This window comes from Frieseomelitta varia, unplaced genomic scaffold, assembly GCF_011392965.1.
Source record: "Frieseomelitta varia isolate USP_RPSP 00005682 unplaced genomic scaffold, Fvar_1.2 scaffold_558, whole genome shotgun sequence".
Lineage (NCBI taxonomy): Eukaryota > Metazoa > Arthropoda > Insecta > Hymenoptera > Apidae > Frieseomelitta > Frieseomelitta varia.
The window spans coordinates 145,005-168,013 of record NW_025110321.1 but is presented as its reverse complement, the minus strand read 5'-3'; the positions used below and the strand labels follow the sequence as shown (position 1 = coordinate 168,013).

At 37.4% G+C, this 23,009-nt stretch overlaps 1 protein-coding gene and 1 long non-coding RNA gene across 6 annotated transcripts; one reads left to right on the top strand and one right to left on the bottom strand.

The window, feature by feature from the left end:
* The first annotated feature begins 474 nt into the window (after positions 1-474).
* Positions 475-22,566, top strand: LOC122533854 (rho-related BTB domain-containing protein 1). 5 transcript variants are annotated; one of them, XM_043663957.1, is made up of 15 exons: positions 475-748; positions 13,158-13,525; positions 13,790-13,893; positions 14,179-14,376; positions 15,462-15,669; positions 15,775-16,017; positions 16,101-16,186; positions 16,399-16,525; positions 16,614-16,748; positions 17,245-17,268; positions 17,726-17,876; positions 17,962-18,092; positions 18,188-18,430; positions 18,522-18,670; positions 18,800-22,566. In XM_043663957.1, the coding sequence occupies exons 2-15, from the start codon at positions 13,346-13,348 to the stop codon at positions 19,032-19,034; spliced, it is 2,214 nt and encodes a 737-aa protein (XP_043519892.1). In that variant the 5' UTR covers positions 475-748; positions 13,158-13,345; the 3' UTR covers positions 19,035-22,566. The 5 variants fall into 5 exon arrangements, with proteins under 5 accessions (XP_043519892.1, XP_043519891.1, XP_043519893.1 ...); XM_043663956.1 differs by lacking the exon at positions 475-748 and adding an exon at positions 4,634-4,722; XM_043663958.1 differs by lacking the exon at positions 475-748 and adding an exon at positions 12,461-12,681 and having other exon boundaries at positions 13,164-13,525.
* Positions 11,945-15,429, bottom strand: LOC122533857. The gene is made up of 4 exons (XR_006307789.1): positions 15,129-15,429; positions 14,146-15,076; positions 13,781-14,065; positions 11,945-12,202 (listed from the first exon to the last, which is right to left on the bottom strand). It is a non-coding gene; the product is annotated as an uncharacterized LOC122533857 (long non-coding RNA).
* Positions 22,567-23,009: the final 443 nt, after the last annotated feature.

Below are 23,009 nucleotides of genomic sequence, written 5' to 3'. Positions count from 1 at the left end.
TTACTGAGTGGCGCGTATTATTGCGAATGGCAGTAACATTGTTGCAACGATATTGGATGATAGCCCAATGCAGACAAGAGATTGCCAAGCGAAACGCAACTACTTGATGCGCACCAGAGAATCCGATGCAATTTCTCGAGGAGATTGTACAAAAACTGACGACACTACTGACACACATTTCAAATTTACCGTGTCCAATATTTGCCAAAAAAGAAGAAGAAAAAGTATTACGCGTCACCGATACAGAAAGATTCGAGGAATTTAATTAGGAACAATATACATTAATAATTTAAATTGAATCGCTTGGAACGAACATACTGCCGATCTGACACGACGACAGATATTCAGATATTAATCCGTTGCAACGTGCACCAAGTCGTTGCGCTCATCAGCCCATACACGATTTAAACTGTTACTTAACAATTGCACGACACAGCTCCAGACACTTAAGCCCGCCTCGTTCGGCGTCTGTGCCTTCTTTCGTGTTCGTTTAACCAACTTGATGAGCTAATGGTGGCCCAGCATCGAGGCACGGGACAACAGCAATGCAGAAATCCCTTTCGGTAGCAATCTTGCGGATTGTTTGCTCGTAGCTGAGCCACGAACGAGCGTGCCGTTCTGCGACGCGACAGAAAAACAGCCGTTATCAATTATCATGTGAAGGTGTAGCGTCGTTTACCGAACGCGGAGAACAGTTTGGTTTCCTGGGATCGACGGTGAAGAATCAGTCAACAAGCACGGATAACAGGTGAGTTATTTCGAATATAGAGAATATAGGAGATCTTAGAAACGTGATCTCTAAAACAGAAAGTAGAAGATATCTTCTTTGAAATATCAAAATAGAAAGATCTGAAAAAATATTCTACGTGTATTTTAGCTTAGTTCAGTGTATTTTTTCTGGCACGGAGAAACTAAAGGAAAAATTAGAAAATATCTTCTTGAAGATATATCAAGATATAGAAGTGTATTTCATGTGTATATCAGCTTAGCTTTTTTGAAGTCTTTCAATGAACTCTGTGCTTTAAATCTAACTCTGCCTTTTTAAGTTTCATGAAATAATTCTTGAATTATTTTAAATTAAATATTAACACTAAACTAACATGTCAAAATATAAAAGTATGTAAAAAAATACTACACGTGTATTCTATGTGTATATCAGCCTGGCTTTTTTGAAGTCTTCCAATGAACTCTGTGCTTTAAATCTAACTCTGACTTTTCAAGTTTCATCAAATATAACTTGAATTAAATATTAACACTAAACACGATAATTCAAAGGTTCATTGGTTATTGAGATGGACTCGACGTCACCGTTTCATTTCAATTACCAAGCATCGCCAATTCAGTCAGACTAAAGTAATCCATGATTGATAAAACTCGTTGAAATAAGTTTGTCAATTTGCATGTTGCGCAATCCGGGATCCATTCTTGCGTTTGCGAGAAAACGATCAGCGTTACTAATTTTCGAAGTGGCGTCTTGCATTACATAAGCATTATTATTCCAATTATACGGGCATGTGCGGCCTTAACGAGCTGGAACGGACAATTAATTAATCGATTAAATAGTGCCGTTTGAATGGATTGCGTAACGAAACGTTTCACGATGCGAGGACTTTACTAGTACTTATTGTCCTTCTAATCTCAGTTTGTTTAAGAGATTCAACTTAAGACGTAGTACTGCAGACAGATGTTCAAGTATTTCAAAGAAACTCAAACATCATAATCTTGAGTATATGCAGCCACGGTCCTCAAATATATAGTCAATCATATCGTTTTTTTATCATTGTGTTACGTAGCTCTCAAATTTTCAGTATCATTTCAATGAAAATGTAAACGAAGTGGAATACTACTCCAATCTTTCGTACAAGTTTCTCGCGAGACTTTTCGCCGCGTCGCACCGTGTCACGTGACAACTAGGTCTCCCTTCTTCTTTCTCTCCGTTTTCCAGTTCAAGCAACCTCAGCCACTCTCTCCTGTATTAAAATTCTCCAGCTCTGTCCATTTAGAGATAAATCGCCGAAGAAGCTCGCTCCATTGTCCAACTGCGTGTCTCCCTACATCCTCTCTTTCTTCCTCTCCTTCTGTCGAGGAGAACTGATTCCAGGGAAACATTCGGCATTCGGTCGAATTCCGAGAAAGATCTCCAGAATATCAAACGATCGGCAGAATTCTAAAACTGCAAATTGGCCCAAGGGCGATCGATTAGGGCGAACTACAATTAATTCGGCTAATTCAATGACGGTGACCGTGGTCGTTAGATATAACAACGTCCCTGTCCTGCCGCACTGTACAGGGGTGAATTGATTTTTCCTCGGCCCTGACGTCATCGCGAGCGGGGCTGGCATGCGCGTGAAACGCGGCGTCGCCAACCGCCCCCCGACGCGCTTTACATTTCCCTCGAAGTCTCTCGACTTCTGTTTTGCGTAACCCGCCGACTGATATCCCTTTATCGAAGTCTTACGATCTCGATGATCGTAAGGTAATCGCTCCTCTAACCCCTCTAATCCCCAACGAAACGACTGGCTCGTTGATACCAGCTTTCGATTGTCCCACGATACTTCCTGTACCTTTTTTTTTTTTAAGAAACAGAGAAAGAAAAAAAGATTCTGTTGTTTCTGCTTCGCACACAGGGATTCAGATCAATGGCGAAGAGACGAGGGAAGGAAAGAGTAAGAGGGCGGCGGCGGTTAATTTGTAATCGTCTTGCAAAGAGAGCTAAAGCTTCGAGGGAACTGAATTACTTGGAGAATGGTTTCATAGAAGCAAAGTTGGATTATTTACAGAGCACGGGGATCTATTTAGAATCTAAAGTCAAGCTTCTCCTTGTCAATTAATCATCTTGCTGAGAAATCAAGAATTCCAGATTCACAGACAGAGTCAAGTGTATAGAGTGTTCCAAGTATTTTGAAAGGTAATTTCCAAATGTTACAACTTAAATCGCCGTCGCGTCTAAATTTTCTCAAGTCCTGGCTGCTACGACGATTTGATCATCGGTTGACGTCCAAAAATCTCTCTTTCTCTCTCACGACGATACGTTACTAAACGGAGGAAGAGGCGAAGGGGTGGTAAACTAGGATGGCTCGTGGCTCGGGAACGAGGTAGGACGTGTCGGGGTTAGAGACGAGTTCATTCAGTATCGCGCGGTTGGTCGACTGCTGGTCGTTTCCTCTTGCTCGGACTCTCGTCAAAGCCTATAGTCCCCTCTTTCACTGCCTTTGTGATTCCCCCTTCCTGTTCGTCGTTCTGATTCCCTCTACCACCAGCTGATACCGCGGCGTTCGTTCGCGGAGCCACAGCGAGTTCGTCGTCGACGATCGAGCTGCTCGTGTACCTCTCTGGGCGAGTACACGTGCGTTGTCGGGACAACGGGACGCATTTCTAGGCGGCTTAACGGCAGTCTGGTTTCGCGACCGTGTTTTCTATTTCCATTTTATGGACGGAAGAAACCGTCGTCGAATAAATTGTGCAATTGGTTCTTCTGTCGGAATAAAGTTTCGTTGAGCAATACAGTGTACAGTTCTTTCATTTTCTTCTTCGAGCAATCCAAGTTCGTTCGTTTATCTTGGCTTTCGAGGTGTTCGGAGGCAAGACACTGTACGTACACGGATCAACGTTTCTCCTTCACACAGTATTTCACATCTCACATTCTCTGTAGTACTGACAATACAGACAGATAAAATAACGAGTTACCTTTTTTTTTTACCTTTAATCTTTCACACATTAACTTTACATCGCCAATAACAGTTAAGGGGTTATGAAAGATAACCAGATAATCCCTAATCCCGCCCTGCTCTCCGTCAGAACCTCGCGAAACGTTCCTCCGTCTCATCCTCAAAAATTAAAGAATGCCCGGCGGAACGAAATGTTCTGAGAGCTGCTGTCGCTGCAGACAGACTGTTACTGTCGAATGAATCGCCGATATCGGGAGAAACGTGAAACGTGACGGGCCTCGGAGCGAGGAGGACCGATCTAAATCCATGAGGGCTGTCCACCACGCTCGGCTGCCTCATATTCCTCCCCACTTCTTCGATTCGTCGCCAGGACGTCAGCTGGAACTTGCGTGGTGCGTCCTGGGTGTGCAGCGTGCCGCTGCAGCTTCTAGTCCATTGTCACGATCCGAAAGGCGATAGGGACACGCAGGAGGAAAAGGAGGAGAAATTCCCGGCTGTAAAAGAGTCATCGACTATCAGAGGCTGAGTAGCTCGTGCAAGCTCAGTGTCATCGAGCTTGCGTCTACGTAACCTCACTTCTCTGTCGTTCCGTTTCGTCTCGCCGAGAATCTCGTGAACGTTTTGGTGAAACGGCAACGTTTATGGACTCGTCTTCCATCAGTGGCGAAGACCGCTGCTCCGATTGCATCGTCGCTTGTGCTTTGTGAACTGAGACGTGATTTCGCGTGTTTTACGGCGTCTTCGTTTCGTCTACATAGCTCGTATACATACGTATACAATACGTATACATTGCGGACGTGGATGGTTTAGCCTGTTAAATGTCCTCGCGTTTCGATACCGTCTCTCGCTTGTTCTCGCGTTTCCAACGTGTTCGAGGGAACCGGCGTGAACCTTTTCATTAATTTGGACTGGACGGCCTCGTTGACGTCGTTCACAGTTTCTTCTGGCTCGGTTGGACCCGCAGTGAGTGCACCTCCGTGGATCTAGAATTCAAAAAGAACACTGCCAGATTCGAGAGTCGCTTGTCTGAGAAGTCAAAGTATCTTCCAAGTTGGTAAGTGATGCAGCTTAAACTTTCTGTTTGCGTCCCGATGACGCAAAACAGCGTCGTCAGTCTGTCGAACGTTAATCGTTAACTAATTGTACCTGCTGGTGGTTCGTGGAGATTTGGAAAAAGACTCTACACTCGATTCGGTGTTTCGTTTGCTGATGAAAACCGGTGTCCAAATGAAAACACACCGTGTTACGTGTCAACTGTATCAGTCGGCAATGCTCTCTGTGCTTCTTTGTCTAACCTTTGCTTTGACTTATGTAAGAGACTACACTGCGTGCAACCGATGTCCCTGGTGTAATGTATTGCTTCGAAGCGATCACACGTGGATTTTTCCTAGAGCGCGTCTCTGTGTGATTATCTTCTGGTACACAAAAAGATTACAACAATGATCCGGATATAAATCTTGTCAGATTTCCCTGTTCATCATCAACTGACCAGAGGTTTCCATAATCAGCCACTTTCAGTTAACACATCCCAAATTTAAAATTTTTAATAACATTAATTTTAATAATTTCAAATAAGAATCTTGCCCGAATCTTTTTAATTTCATTGGAAATTGAAATTTCTTTCATTTTTGATCTTGCACGAGAGTAAGATGTCTGACATTTTTTGAATACTTATTATATTACATACAATTATAGTAAATATTATAATAATATTATAATAAATACTTATTATATTACATACAATTATAATAAATATATGCTAGATCAGACCGACGTTGAGATAAAATTTGCATAATTAAATTGTATCAATATATGCATGCAATCCATTGGACAATATTGGAAATGTTTGAAATATCGATGATTATAGTTTGGATATACAAAGTGGACATATTACAAAAATCTCAATATCTTCTAATAATGATCACGCAAATGAGTAATTTACAACTAGACTATGTGTTATATGCAGTTTCACATTTCTAGAAAGATAACTAAAAGATAAAGTCTAGATAGAACATTATTTTATCTATTAAATATTGTAAAGAGAATACTTTGAGTATTTTACACATTCTTGCGTATTACGTGCACTTTTTGCACTTTTTTGAAAATTTTACAATAGCAAATGAACAAAAATCTGTAGTCCATTTATAACAAAGAATACTTCTTAGTCTAATTCCATCCACTATCCTCTGGATCATCGACGACTTACTATTAATTACCAACCAATAATCCTGCAATTGAGGAAATTGCTGGAAGTAAACAATTTCTCTTAATAAATTTCGAGGCTGAAAATGGTAGAAGAGGCTGTGAACGTAATCGCGCGAACGTCGAAAGCGATTAGCCGTTGAAAGAGGTCGGCAATAGGAGCAGCGTTTACTTAATTAATGCGGTCGCTGCGCGGCTCGTTGACCCCGCCGCAATTCTCGGACTCTCGGATCGTCCTTCGACGAAATTGATTTACCAGCCGGGGCAGGGACGAATGCTGTGTTCTTTCCTCCGTCGGTTCAAATGCGCCATCATTCTTGTTCTTTTCCTTCTTTTTTTTTTTGTTCCCTCCTTTCCTTTTTTCTCTTCTTCTTCTTCTTTTTTTTCACGTTACTTTTTAATGCACTGCTTCGTTCCTTTCCCCGCTCGTTTCGCTGACCTCTCTCTCCCGACGACGACGATTTTGTTCTTCTGCAATGCGTCAAGGGACCTACCACACGCAATACGTGTCCGTGTCACCTTGACGTTTACTTTTAGGCACTTCATCGATCGGATTTCGATAAGGCTGCTCGAAAGAGAAAAAAAAAGAATATTGGCGTGATTATTATTGAAATTACGAGTTAAAGTCGACGTTACACTTTTGCGTGAGGAAATTCTAGACAGAAAGTGTGTGGTTCGAGGGAATAAATGGTTGATGCAGATAAGCATCAGTTGGGAATTGAATTCTTTTTTGTTTTTTTTTTAGCAGAAAGTTGAGGATTTTCGATACGCTGTGAATAAATGAGGTGGATGTTATAAAAATATGTAAAGAAACTTTGGAAGGTATAGTTCAATTCATAATTGGGTTCGTGAGAAAAGCGATTCAGCCATTTTTTTTTTTTAAAGATATTGTATTATTACATATATATATAACAGAATTATCTATTATAAAGTACAGTTTAAAAGAATTAACATCTTCTAATCTTAATTTTTTTTTCTACTACCTTTCTAAATATTCCGTCTCCAAATATTTATTTGTCAGAATTTTTAACTGGAAAATAGAAAAGAAAATTAAGATTAAAAGAAGATATTAATTCTTCTAAATTGTACTTTATAACAGAATATGTAGTTCAATTTATAATTTATAATTGGGCCTTATATCGGAAAAGTTGTAACAGTCCAGCCATTTTTTTTTAAAGATACATCGTCATAAATATACGTATTATGTTGTCATACAATTCAGAAATGTTTGAAAATAAAGCTTTCAGCAAGATGGTTTAGGAATTTGAACGACAAAAAGATATTAATTGACAAAAAGATATTTCAATCTCAATATTGATATTAATTTAATATTGATATTAATTTAACAGTCAGTTAAGTTTTTATTTCAACGTGTAATTGTTGTCAGTATTAATCCCGCTTTCTTCCTCATTTCTTTCTCTTTCTTTCCCAAATTTTTATCCATCGAAATAAGGATTTCATCTACGGTTTTATTAGTTAACGAGGGTTACTCGAGCCTGTCTGAAAGGGGAATCGTCAGTTTCTTCGAGTATCGAGCGTTTAAATGCTTTTCAAACGAAATCATTTTCTGATACATCCCGAGCCTCGACCTAGTTGCGAAGTTTCATTCAAAACCGCCGTGTAATACTCGAAGTGCTTCTCCTCGTGAATGAACCGACGAAATTAACGTTCACCCTACTGAAATCAAACGAAAACGAATAGAATACTAACCTGAATACTTTCTGAACTGAATAACACTCGTTAACCGATTTTAGCCAGTAATTAATTTCAATAACAGGTATCTTCGACGACGATAATTTTTATATGAATTTATACTTTTTTGCGGGTACAAGAAATGGAATTTAACTGTAATGAAGAATATGACTGAACAATGAGAACAGAAATCTTGAAGCTTGAGATTTTCTTTTTAACTTTTTTTTTTTTTTAATAAACTTTGAGTTTCATAGCCTAACTCTAAAAGGTTTTTAATGAAAAAAGAAAAAAATCGTACAGCAAGTTTTGAGGAATCCTTGAGGATCTTGACTTAGGATTTAGTTGCGAAAAAAATTTTTTCAATGCTTTTAGGAAAATCTGAATTTTTACAATTTTTAAGCGAATAAAAGATCAACGATAAAAATACCATAATCCAGCCATTTTTCTATTGCAATTGCATCACATCGTTGTTCTCGTAAATGTTAAATATCACAACAGTATATAGTCCTTTATCTTAGAAATTATGCTTTATCTTTTCATATGTTTGCACGTATGAACCGTTTAATGCTTGGAATTAATTTTTATCCCTAACATAACGTCTAATAATTTAATACCTAATATAGTATAATATAATTTTTCTCAATATCACATGTGAACCATATTTTGTACAACTTCTGCACGAAATAGAATTAAGCCCACCACAGATAAAAAATTGAACTTTCGTTAAACTTTCATATTAAACAGCTGTTGTGCAACTAGATCGAAACTCCAATTGAAATTGTGAATAATTTTCATCACGGGTGCATAAGTACCTAGTGCAGTTTATTGATAATTAAAATGCCCGGATAAGCCGACGCCAATCGAAAATCCAACGTACTTATTTCTAGGTCGCGTTAACGATCCGCGTGCGCGATAAGTTCAAGTGCAGCATAAGTTCGAGCATCCTCTTCGCCCTACGAATATCGTTGATCGTTTCCGGTCGCCCGGTAATTCACCGCAAACAGTGGCAATCTTCGTGCGCCACGTAATCGCCAACCGTGTATCGCTGATCGATAAGACCTTGCAAGAAGTCGACGACAACTTACGAGCCTGCGACAGAGGAAACGCGAACGACGCTTAATTGTCGTCGATGCATAAGTAATCATGCGATTCGCGACCGCGTGCCGCGATTATCGATTGTCCAACTCCTCTTCTAAACTCGATCTCTCTTTCCTGTCTTGTTTCTTTCTTTCTTTTCTTTTTTCTTCCCACGATGGAAGAAGAAGTTTCTCAACTGTGGGTGTTCGGTCAGCATGCAATGAACTGCGAAATTGCTCCTTCTTCTGTTGGAGCACAGTGGACCGGATTGGGAGAATTCAGACGATATTTGACAAAAAAATTAACTTTCTCATTTTGATATTTTTTTATATATTCACATTTTCATATATTGATTCTTAAATGTCCACTAATGAAACTGAAAATGAAAAAAATTAATAAAATATAATAATAATTTTAGTTGAAACAGACACATGATGCAGTTAGACATTTGAAAAATCTCGATTCACATTAAATAATTTGGCTCTTCTTCTTTGAAATGTCCTGGCAACTTGTGTTTAATTTTTTATCCTGAATTTTTTTCTATGATAAAGTATAATCTTTCTTAAAGAAGTCATATTTCCCATTGTAAATTATGGTATATAAATTATGGTATAATATAATATTTTCCAAGAAGAATCTTGTATAGACGAAAGATGATTCTGAAAAAATCCCCTCGAATCTTCTCTGATCGTGAGTTCACTGAATTTTTTCGGCTCTTAAATAATCGATATCAGCGAGCGAGTCGATTGATGGGTGGATTCTTATTGTTAGAATGGATTCATTCACAGAGTCGGACCGCGAAAGGAAGAGGCGCTCCGCAAGAGGCGGGCTGATCGAGCGAGCCAACAGCTTCGATTTTTACGTCGTGACTCACTCCGATTGTTCTGCAGACACGTATCAACGTTGTTACTTAGCACTGGTTATCGACGAAACCGAAGCAAACAAGGAAAAATTCTAATTCAAATTAACGAAATTAACGTCCATTCGCGACTCCAGTTTGCAAGTTTGCGCGAAATTTTGATTACTTCGCGACTCTGCGACTCGCGAATCGTAATTAATTTTCTCTCGAAACAATAAAAAAAATCGCAATTTGTTTTCGGCCATGCCCCATCTAAACATCTCTAAAATCCTGACGTCTCACCTCTGTGACACATCATAATTCTTGTTATTCAAAAAAGTGAATTTTTGAAGCCTAAAAGGCCATTAACTTTGGAACGAGCTTTCAAAGAAGCTCATGACATCCATGAAAGAAAAAAAATTAGAAATTTCAATTTTCATTGAGAGAAATGCAAAAAATTCACTGTTAATAAATCATTCTCGAATTGCTTCCCTAGAAAATCAAGCTAAAAAGATGATTAAACGTGTCTGTTTTATCATCTAACGAGTTAATCATTTTATTTCAATTTTCAGTGATACTAAAATTGATTATAATTGATTCAGTCAATGACTCTATAATGATTTATAATTTAATGATTTAATGATTTATAATTTACTTCAATAATCTAGCAAGTTATTGAAATATTAAGTAAAAGTTTCAGTGTATATGAAATATTAAATAAAAGTAAAAGAAAATTTATGAAATATTAAGTAAAAGTAAATTCAATGCATATAATATGAAATTCAATGAGCAACAATTGTGTCTAACAGTGGATAAATTGATAGAAATATCCTCAGACGATTCCTTCATCAGAGTACATTTTTAAAGATACAAATGTAACATTCGAAACTCGCCCTGATTTTGAAATCTACCTTTCGCCAAGTGTCGTTTTGCAGCTTTAATATCTTCACGTTTTAAATTTCATGCCTCAAATTATATGGATATGGAAATCAGACAATATACATGAATATGAAAATCAGATAATATTATCATAAAACATGAGAGAAAATTAAATATGTACAACAATACATGTAATACATCATTAACATTTCATAATAATTTCAATAAAAATTGCAATACTCATAATGTCGGAGTATACCCGACTTCTCTACCAGAAAATACTCAAACAAAATCAATGTAAAATTTATTCAAATATTCATATTTCATTATGTATGTACCATGCACTCATATGGATATTTTATCTTTGCAAATAATCTTGCATATATAATTATAATGAATATACTCTGTGTATCTACAATCACAGATTCTATTATGCTAATATTATACTATATATGTAAATTAAAATTATAATATATATTATTATAGTATAATATTATTATATATATATAGTACAATATTATAATATATATTATTATGATATTATGATATCATATTATACATAAAAATTAAATATTAATGCATCGTTATTAACATTCAAAACCACGATGTGCAAGAAAACCTATCCTGATCTAACGAATAAGATATAGACAAGAAAGGAAATGTTACTACTTACGGGTATAATACATACCTGCAGTTACTATACGTTGAAAATTCGTAATATAACCAATCACTTGTGTCGATTTGTATCTTTCATCCTACGACATGATTGACATGCGACCAGAGAGACAAAACTGCATGCGATTTGTGATTCAATGAGAAGATCATTGTTGTGAGTGTAATTCTGGTTCGAAGGAAGGAAATCATCGCAATTAGACAAGAATTATCGAACATCATGGAAGAAATAACCTGAAAGATATTTGTAACAAAGCATTTATTAATTTAAAGCAGTATTTTACAGTATCGTAACTTATTCTTAAATATAGTGTTAATCATCTAAAAATGAAGAATGAAAAGTTCAAAATGTCAAGTTTTACCTGAAGTGAACTTCTGAATGAATTTCTGCTTCTTTTTGCAGCGCTTCCCGCCTAAAACTGACATTTTTACGTTACATTTCGATATTACGGATCGAGTGCGAGGAATCGATTATGATCGAATTACGTATTTCACCGCTCATTGGCACTGTGATCCTTACTTAAACTAAAATTATTGCGCGCGTATTTTGAACGAAGATACAAAGCGTTCAATTTAGATAGGAAATAAAAGGTTCCTTTCTCTTTTGTCTATTAAATGTGACTGATTTAACAAAATGTCTATAATTTTAGTTTAGCGAAATAAAGGTTTTCTATTGTAGCTACTGTTTGAAATCTTAGTTTCATTTGCAATCATTCTCTGATAAGATCTATTGTCGAAATCGATATTTCAGAATGTGAGATACGTACAATGTAATGTCCATTCTGTCCGAAGTCAGTAGTTATATAGTGTAACCAAGGATAGGACATTATTTTTCGTGTCACGCGATTGTTCTGTCAAACTCTCTACTTTTAATGATCTTTCACTGGTAGATATGATCTTCCTGTTACTTTTTTTAAAAAACACTTTTTATATCTGATTTCAGTCTGATTGAGCTTTTGTTCGTCTGAGTGCGGCATAAAATATTGGAAATCCATTTGGAAAGAATGATTGATAGTATAAAATTATTGGTGGAATGTAGTAACTGTATATAATGTCTCCATCATTTAATTGCATTTTCTTCTTATTATCTTATTATTAATCTTATGATTTTTTAGTCACATTACTTTTTAATTCACATTATTATATGTATATGCACGTGTCATCCACAGTTTATCTGAAACAAAGAAAGAAAATTAAAATAAAATAAATTAATAAAAAGTATCAAAGAAAACCAACTCTTGACCAATTCAACAATCTGAATCAAGCTCGTCGATTTCGATATAGGAATTGATATTTATATATTCAAAAACGAACGTCACAAATTGCCTAGAAAGTACCTGGCATTCGTGCACTGATATAAATAATAACTCTGGTTAAATTTCGGTAAAAATCGGTGTAAACCGGTACGAAGATGCGAGGTTCAATTAAACGCGGATGACACGATCAACGACAGTTGTTGAAGCTCGTGGTGAACGTGCAAACGTTTAGTGTCCATGGCTTGGTTCAGGGTTAAGGTGATAGGCGATAGGGATTGAGGTTGAAGTTACGAACGTTCGATACTAAATATAGAGGAGGCGCTTACGGGGTCAAATCAATAGGCATTCTGCGTATACATGTATATTCACACGGTGCCTGGACGTCTGAACGTTGCACGTAAGCTTAAAATACCTACGTGACCGAACGTCTGCACTACATCTACATCATTATCAGCATCTGTTTAACTTTCAATCTTGTATCTCGTACTTTTCGCTTAAGACCGTTTTTCAATGTCTTTCATTTCACAAAATCTGCATTTATTTTTATTACCCCATTCTATCTAAGGATGATGTTCTATGATCCATAGAAAGATCTTGTTCCGAGAACTTAATCAGAGTAAAGCTACGTTGAACGAAAGATCAAACGCACTGAAAGTGCGGATGCATTACAGTGCAATTCAGTCCGTCACGCAACGTAACCGGTATCAAGTTAGCCCTCAAGTTAGCCTTCCTTCCTCTCTGTGTCTGCGCCATTCTTCTTTTCTTATAATTTCCAAGCAGCGATTAGATCATTTTTAGAATTCTTCCAAGGACATCGCGTGCGTAGATCCATTGACCAATCGTATCGTTACGATTGTCCCTTTACGATTTTAGTTGCAGCGTCGTTGAGGGAACGGAAGAGACCGCGGAGATTGACGCGGCGTCATCTTTCACGGTGAAGATCGGATGTGGACGTTGCGCCATTCGACTGACGAAACGGTAGCAACGGAGGAAACCGCGTTTTCGAACGACCTGGCACGTGAGAGGAGGCCGTATTGGATGAACAGGGGTGATTGTCGGTGATGGACAATGAGCAGCCACATCAGGAACTGGTCAAGTGCGTGGTTGTCGGCGATACGGCAGTTGGAAAGACCAGGCTGATCTGCGCGAGAGCCTGTAACAAACACGTGTCGCTGTCGCAACTCTTGACGACCCACGTGCCCACCGTCTGGGCCATCGACCAGTATAGAATTTACAAGGACGTGAGTTCATGAAGTTGTCGTTCGATGTCATTTACCAGTTGTAGTCTCTACCTTTAATATGTAATAAATTGGGTGATGTAAACGTAAAGTAAGAGGAAACTTCCAACTTGAAAATTCTGTAGTTAAGAACGAATGTTTACATTGGTGCTTACCCTTAAATCGTTTCAGAGGAGTTCAAACTGTGTTGTATCTCCGTTTTCATTGAGAATATAAAACTACAACTAGGATAAAAAAAAATTACAATTTACGCCTTACGTTTTCTAGGTTTTAGAACGCTCTTGGGAGGTAGTCGACAACGTGAATGTTTCCCTGCGACTTTGGGATACGTTTGGCGACCACGAGAAGGATCGACGTTTCGCGTACGGCAGGTAAGTGCTCGATCTTCGATTCCTCAAATTTCTTGTCTTCCACGCATCAATTAACAAATTGTAAAATATCTTTGTTTTTTTTTTCTACAATCATAGCAAAGTTGATACTTACAATTTCAGATTTTATTCTACGATAGTTTTAAAAACTAAAAGAAATTCTACTTGTCATTCCCTAAAAAAAGAAAAGAAAGCAATTTTTCATTTAATTTTTCAAAGATTAAACACTGTCTAAGTACATATGTTGAAAATTACCACGATAAATTGTCGAATTCCTTATAAATACAGATCGGACGTCGTGCTACTATGTTTCTCCATAACAAATCCTGTATCCCTGCGGAACTGCAAGGCGATGTGGTATCCGGAAATACGACGATTCTGCCCGCAGACCCCGGTGTTGTTAGTGGGCTGCAAGAACGATCTACGTTACATGTACCGAGATGAGACGTATCTGAGCTATTTCCGTGACCGGAGTCCGTTCGTGAGGTACATTATCGCTCTCTAACTATAGCCAGCCTTTTTCCCTTCCACATTTAGAAGCAACACTCTCTTTCCCCGGATCGATTTTTTCACCCTATATTGGAACTCGTTCAAATGCATCGATGCTTCCTCAATGACGGCCTCTTCCGCGAAGTGTGTCAAAGTATTGATTCCACGAATGCTCTGCGACCTTTTGCCGATCGGACGACGAGGTCTCTTATCAAATAGAAATTGAACTTTGCGGTCTCTTATCAAATAGAAATTATCCTTTTTCCGGTAACTCGAGGACATTATCGACAAGGTCTGTCGACAAGGTCGAGTAGGGCAATGAGTTCTGTTCGACTTTTAGCACACCAAGATGGAACGATCGTAGTATAGTAGTAGATCTTGAGTAACAGAGGTCCTTAAGGGCCCTTTATGGTTTATCGATAGATCTTATCGTTTATCTGGGAAAGCAAGTCTTGAGATCCTGAGTAATTCTCTCTTGATATGCCGAGTATTATGCTATTAATCAAAAACTCCGAATCACTGTGTGTCTATGTATAATTATAAATTAGAATTACAGACTAAAAAATATACGTTTTCAGCGTATCTTTTTTTTTCGGAATGAAAATTTTTGTGCAAATATTGGCTAGTAAGAGATTATAAGTTGGGAAACACTGGTTCATACGATCAAGCTAATATGGGATTGACATCTTTCTGTGACCTAAATAGAGTAGAATATATCAAACTTTTAACAGAATTGTGAATTCACTTACTACGTTCGTATATTTAATCGATGAAACATGGCTGCTAAATTTTTGCATCTGTATTGCTTGAACAGTTTAGCGAAGATTATTTTATTTCGATATGCCACGCGATATGGGACGGGATTAACCGAGCCTTGACATATTGGAGGCTCCCGAGGGATTTTCAAAGTTCATCGCGACTTTCAGTACCGTCTTCATGATTATTCTGCTTATAATCTTACTTCATAAAGATACGTTCTGTTATAAAGATAACGATTCTTCGAAATTTTTTAAAAATATTGTTTAATTCAATCCCTTAAAATATTTTCTATTTTTTTTTTTTTATCCTTATATATTATTTAGGGCCACAAGGAAGAGCGATCTGGTAATGCCTGATCAAGCTCGAGCTGTTGCACGTGAACTTGGTGTTTGTTACTACGAGACCAGCGTCTTCACGTATTACGGTGTTAACGAAGTTTTCGAGAACTCAATACGCGCTGCCTTAATTGCGCGACGCCAGCAGCGATTCTGGATGACGAACTTAAAAAGGGTGCAGAGGCCTTTACTTCAGGTATATTTTCTGCCTATTTAAGAAAAGGCTAATTTAAGAGACAAAAGGAGAGAGAGAGAGAGAGAGAGTGACTTAAATTATTTAAATTAATAAAATATATTTTAGGCACCGTTTTGTCCACCAAAACCTGTCCCGCCGGAAGTGTGTCTGGCGGCGAGCACCTACGAGGAGAACATGAAAACGTTATGGACGAAGCCAGTTCACACAGATGTGACTTTGATAGCCGGAAACTGCACGTTCTCCGCGCATAGGTGTCTTTTAGCCGCTGCATCGCCCGCGTTTCATCGACTTTTCTCCATGGAACTCGTTCAAGAACAAACACCTCGAAGCTCCAGCGAATCAAGCATGGTATTTTTTCGTTTCTTATCGTACGTTTACATCTTTGTTGTCTTATCCTTTTGCGAATATGTTCGTTTGAATTGTTCGTTAAGGTGAGTACGTTCGGCGAAGCAACGGTCGGCGACTTTAACGACGACACTGAGTGCCTGATTCGTATTGATCAATCAAAACCTGCAAAGTGAGTTCATTCAGCAAATTCTATTCATACGACAACATACCTACGTTATCATCTGCAATCTGTTATTCGTTTTAACGTTTAAAAGAAGATTGCGTAAAAAACGTGACAGAATTGCATTCATTCGAGAAAAGATTGTCTTAAATTTTGAACGATTCCTTCAATTTTACAAATTTGCAATAGTAACGTTGATATTGTTATGAATTATGTTACAGGGTTTGGGAACAACTGAAGCGACGTTCGAGCTTTCAAGTACTGCCCACGATGGAGAACCAAAAGAAACCGTCTGGAACTACCAGAGACCTCAATCATCCTGCCTTCCAGAACATCCGTGTATGCTTGGTAAGTTTTCGTAAACCTGAAAGTCAAAATTAATAAATTAACGAGAATTTGTAATAATAACAATAATAAGCGTCCAATCAATTTACAGACTGAAAACACAAACGGAATGCAGCAACCAACGACCGTGGTGACGCTGTCTAAATTAATTACACCACAGGCGATGCAGCAATGCTTGCAGTTCATTTATACGGGCAGCTTGGATAAACGGTATCACGATCTACAAGTACGTTGCGTCGGTAGAATTATCTATGGCGGGCAGGTACACCCGTGGACCATCTAAAAAAATTTTTTTTTTTGATTAATATAATAGCTTGTATTACGTTCATTTTCTTTTTTGACGTCATTATTACATAAAAAAAAGTAACTTGATTATATAATTTATATAATACAATAAATATATGCAATAATTTATAAAGAAATTTTATGCATTTACTTTTTATATAGTACAAGTGTAATAATGGTAAACCTATCTAAACAGCTTTCGAAGCAACTAGTTAATCTGTTTTAGGAAGTTAGATCAGTGGTAGGAATTCCAGAAAATTATATAATTAGTATTTTGTAATATCTGCATACTCAGAAGTGGGTTGTACTATTTTCGGGGATAAAGACGTAGAGTAAATCTAATTTCCTTGCCGGAGGAGTACTTTATGTGAATAATAAGTTTTAGAATTTAAACACGAGTACCGTATGCGGGAACTAACGCGGCTCTATTCTTTCAGACAGCTCCTATCGGGCTTCTACTGGTTAGTACAATGTGAAATACGTTTGCTGACACGAGCACATATATACACATGAACACATGCTACACGCACGCATATTCTAGAAACATTTAGCTAAAAAAAGTATCGAATCATCGATTTCTAAAATCAATTTGTCAGGTCACTGTCACATCTGTCATCATTTTAGCATGTTCCTTATCTAATAATAATCTTCATGAAAATGTCAAATAATGAAAGCACAATAGTTCATACTAGTAGTAATTCATATAGAACGTAACAATTGAAAAAAAAGGATTTAAATATTTTTAGATAGCAAGGATCATTAAATAAAATAGAGGATCTCATCGATTATGGGTGCATGAGAAATATTACCAACCTTCTTTCAGCTGATAACTTAAATATGGAATCCCAAGAATTTCATTTTACATTCATTTACCATTACGTATGAATGTCAATTAATTTCAGCTTCTTTCACGTACAGGAGATTAGACAAGCGGCAGAATTCTTGGAGCTTCCACAATTGCTGATGGTGCTTGGAACTTTGCAGACAAGAGACCAGTTCAATAACGATCTTAACAATCGATATAAACAAGTGGTGAGGCAACGTCTGGAAGACATTTGTCTAGAACAAGGTATAGTATTGATAAAAATTGCATCGGAAATAAGAAAACTTAATTTGAAATAATTATTCCCATCGTAAAATGTGATTTGTTTCAGGACTTTTCGCTGATGTGATATTCGAACTAGACGATGGAAGCGTACCAGCTCACAAAGCGATTCTCACTGCCCGATGTGATGTAATGAAGGCCATGTTCTCTGGAGATTTCCGTGAAAGTAGCGCAAAAGTGGTATGTATCTCATCGTGTGTAATGTCTTTTTCTTTTTTTTTAAATGTCTTGCTCCATAAATTAATGAAACTGCAAAAATGAAATTCAATGAACAGATAGTGTTTCCCGGTGTACGCGAATATACGTTCCACAAACTGCTCTGCTATCTCTATACGGACGAAGTGCCAGCAATTTCCTCTGCCAGGTGCTTGAACCTCTTAGAGTTGGCAAATCGTCTCTGTTTGCAACGACTGGTGAACTTGGTCGAGAGCAGAGTAATCGAAGATCTCGAGAGATTGTCTCAAAATGAAGGAAACGAGGCCGTTGAGAACTGTCTCAGACTGCTGGAACCATGCAAGGTCAGCTCTTTCTTCAAAACGAGACTTGTACATGATCGATGAATTCAACTTCATTGCAAGATGGCTTACTCGCGAAATTTGCATGTTGCAGTTGCATAACGCCGATCAGCTAGCTGACTGGTGTATGAACCACTTGTGCGTCAATTACAACAAGTTGTGCAAGATGTCTCCGCGAAGCGTACGCCTCTTGCATCCGGAGAACCAGGAATACCTGAACGAGCATCGATGGCCTCCAGTGTGGTGCGTGTTTCAAAATACTCTAGAGAGAATATAGAGAAACATTAAGTTGTTTTGTTTCTCTTAAGTTGAATTTCCATCAAATAAGTTTCATTAATTAATAATTTAATAATCTGACTTATCGTTCAATAGGTATTTGAAAGACTATGATTACTACCAAAAATGTTTGGCGGAACGTGACCGCGAAAATAAGCCGACGTTGAAGAGAAATCGCAATCAGTCCGGTTGTTTATGCTTCTCCGGCACGAGCAAAACTAGAAGAGAAAGTTCCAGCGGCGGTGGAGGCACAGCGTCGTCGGCGAACAACGATCCGCAAGCTGAACGACCCCTGTTCGACTCAATAGAGTCAGGTGAACAGGTTGTATGACAAGAGCCTAGCGGCTTACGCCGCTCAGTCCGATTCATTCTGGTCCTACCCGTGCTCATGGTCTTCATATGCACCATTTTTACTATTTTGATACTGCTACAGATTTATACCTAAGGAACGTTAAACGCCGACAACACGATCTATGCACACGCGAGGATATCTATGAAGAAAAAAAAAAAAAAAAATCCGGGTATATAGATCCTCCAGTTCTTTATCAGTCATCTTTATCGTGATCCTTTTTCCTGGTTTTCTTTGCCTTGGGACAAAAAGTCCAGTCTAAAAAAAAAAAAAAAGAAAAAGAAAAGAAAGAAAGAAGCGATATATGGATTATTGAATATCCGAGAAAATTGGTGCGATCGTATCTTTTTGTACAACCTTAACGAAGATGAATCCCGACATCCGTACTTGTCGTTCAAGAAACGGGTTTAAAAAGAAATTGTACGCTATCGATTCTTTTAGAATTTCACACGGGCGTCCGTCGTTTGTAAGCGAATAAAACAAGATGGTGCCTTTCGTTGACGACTCGTCGTTGCTGCCACAGCGACCTTAAACAGGGTGACGTCGATCACCTGGAACATGTTTTAACGTCTTTTTGATCGTATCCGTAAACACGAATTGCAAATGAAAGAGATGAATCACGATACAAGTTGAAAAAAAATATATCCAATATGCATCCAATTATGCGTCCGTCAATGAGCACGGTACGTCTCTTCATGGAGGACGTGAATGCTTCAGATTGCTCATTCACTTCGATCACGTAACGAGTGATTTTTATATACAAGAGGTGTTACCTCAGTGGTTGTTAACATCCTTGAGATTTTTTCAGATTTTTCTGGCCGATATTACTCGAGATTTCCCGTACGTTCTTAAACGAAGAATTTCTGAATCCCACAGGCAATCGGAAATCGAATTGGATTTTCTACTCACAATCAATCGTTGTGCGATCTAAATTCCGGAAAATCGAGACAGTTGTTTTCATTTCCAGCTCCCACTCTGCCTAACATTACAGTTTAATTTTACAAAAACCGAAGCGAGAGGGACAAGCTGGAAACAAAAAAGAGATCGAATCGAACCACTGAAGGGGGAAGAGAAAAAAAGAAAATTTCCAAGAGACGATAAAGATTCGCCGTACTTTTATCGATGCGTGTTAGACTGAAGAAAACGAGCAATAGCTTTAGTCCATAGTAGAGCGTGATTATGCCAAGCGGTACATATAGTTCTATAAGGAATAAGTAACTATTAACGATAAATCGACGCGGATTTTTACATTGTTTGTACAGCATCCGACGACAGGCCATGCTTCATTTCTTGAGTTCCCATCTAACGAGATTGCGATTTCTTCGAGTGCGAGGAGACCCTTCGTATTTGTACTATTTTATAACGATTTATGGCTAAGTGAAATTACTATTCTCACTCATCAATCGTCGATTACCATAAAAAAAGAAAAAAAAAGAAAAAAAGAAAAAAAAACGACGGGGACACGTGCAGTTCAATCTACGTAACGTTGGATCGTCCACTGAAAAAAACTGCAACATATCGATCACGGTAATGGGTTACTGCTAGAATTATAAATTGCGATTACATCGGTAAAACACTAACTTAGTAGGATAGATAATAACGGAGAGAAAATTGGAGTGAATCGATATATATATAATCGTAACGACTATATATACATGTATTGTAACGATTATATTGTTAACGTTCGTAAGGTATAGAACGATGCTACATTAGAATGTATCTCTGTGTAAGAGTGAATTCTCGCGTATATTATATATTTTCTTAGCGAACTTGTACTTTATAAGGCACAAATTGGCCCTCGTACATCGAAGAAACGTAATCGTGCATCATTAAAGCCGGTCATCAATCGCGTTTAATTCTCAAGTAAATTCTCCATTAGATATGAAGCAACCTGTACTATTAGTCGGTATTACAGATATCTAATATTTGTTAGATCATTCTTCGTCGTGATAATCGTTCAATTTCGATTTTTCCATGCATCATCGCGCAATGAAAGTATGTTTCGAATGCGTGAGCGAATGGGATGAAACAAAAGGGAAAGAAACGAAAGATACACGAAGAATTGTAATTTTACATACGTCGTATACAGTACTATCTTCGTAGCTGGCCGCTAATTAACACTCCCCTTCCAACCCCTCTCCATGAAGAAACTTCTAACAAATTTGTGGGGATAGCTGCGGTCAATTAACAAAGCAGTACTGTATACAAACGAATGTTTACGTTACCACGCGTGATAATGTGCGCTTTTTAAGTGATTATTCGAATTAAACAGTTTCAAATATTTAAACAGTTTGAAATATTTGAACAGGGAGAATCGAAGAGGAAGTAAAGTTAAACATATATATACATATATATATATATATACAAGATCTATTACTGCCTGATCTGTAAATTAACAGAAATAACGTACACGCAAGAGTATGTCTGTTCCGGCGAGGGTGAGAATAACGTCCCACTTGTACGCTACGTCAATTTTAATGTCAATGTTATCCTTCGTCACTCCTACAAAATGTATATTTTATACCGAAATCAGTAACCGTAGGAATAAGGAATACAGTCACATGTACGAAGGTGTAGAATGATAGGGGGGGAGAGGGTTCGGGAAATTATAATTTTCGAACATGTGTTTTAGTCAGGATTTACCTCAAACTTCTGTTAAAGTGTTTGTCCATGCGTACAAGGCATTTGCGGGCAGATGCGGAAAGCGTTTCCTGTAAACGGAAAGTTCAGTATGAACGTCGATTTACGTCGACGAACAGAAATTCTTTTCGTTTCCACTCATCTTTTCTTTTTTTTTTCTCAAAAATTTCTCAATTTTTCAAAGTACTTACATATTCGTTTTGCTCTCTTCTGACTTTTCAATTTGTTACGCTCGCAAAGCCTTCGATCCTAAGCCGAGAAAGATTATTGCGATTGCGACGTCTGTGCTCTGAATTGTGCAGTAGTGCCGCGTTAACTGGCCATAGCTATCCCCACCAGTTCTTAGAACTGACTTCGTGGAGTGTCTCTACATAGTATATCTCGAATGTAAAATAAACAAATATATCAGGCTAATTAACAAAGCATTACTGTAACCGATTCGTTGCTGACACGATTGAAGTAACTTGGTCGAATTAAGAGTTTAAGCATAGATATCGATCACACAGATGACACAACCTCGAACATTTCATATTACACGTTCCGTATTAACGAACGTATAAATTTTTTTTCAAAAGATTCGACACGAGTCAAATCTCACGACTAATTATTAATATTTCTATAAGAAATCGAGATGCCCAAGCACGATTTACGTTTCAAATTTTTTAACCGTTTCGTATATTAAACTTTTCTATTGCTTTAATTATACCTTGATGATCAGCGCCGATCTTATTTCCGATCTTCGTGTATGCGAACGCATTTTCAAATTGAAACACTTCTGCGCCAATATTTGAACAAATATGTATAACACGATGGACGGCAAGTGAACAGTACTATCGAACTTTAATAAACATCAAGTTTTGTAATTACCTTTAAATTTTACGTTCGGTGATATTTCGAAGATCAGAGAGAACGTGAAATTAAAAAAAAAAAAGAAAAAAAAAGAAAGCAAAGCGATTATTCGGAGGTCTCGACTGACAATCCATATTGATTTTCGGATATCTTGATGACCGTTAATCGATCGTAATGACATCTATGTCAGATTTAATTTTACTTGCCTAAGGTAAAACTAAAAGCAAAGCTGTATATACTTACATACATATATACATATATATGCATACCGCTTCGAGAAATATGATTTTTATCTTAAGCTAAATTTTAATATTCTATTTTCAAGAATGCACAGGCGATAAATAAATTTAATTTTTAACTAAAATTAGTATTTTTTAAAAATTATGCTCCAAACACAATTACATACCTTTTTCTTTTTTATTGAAAACGAGATAAAAAGTCTTCAAATTAAGAGATGTTGGATTAAAT

Coding starts and splice junctions, on each gene's coding strand:
- LOC122533854 (XM_043663957.1), top strand. CDS start 13,346: ATGGACAATGAGCAGCCACATCAGGAACTGGTCAAGTGCGTGGTTGTC. Junction 17,269..17,725: donor CTCCTATCGGGCTTCTACTG/GTTAGTACAATG, acceptor TTTCACGTACAG/GAGATTAGACAAGCGGCAGA. Junction 18,093..18,187: donor GTGAAAGTAGCGCAAAAGTG/GTATGTATCTCA, acceptor TTCAATGAACAG/ATAGTGTTTCCCGGTGTACG.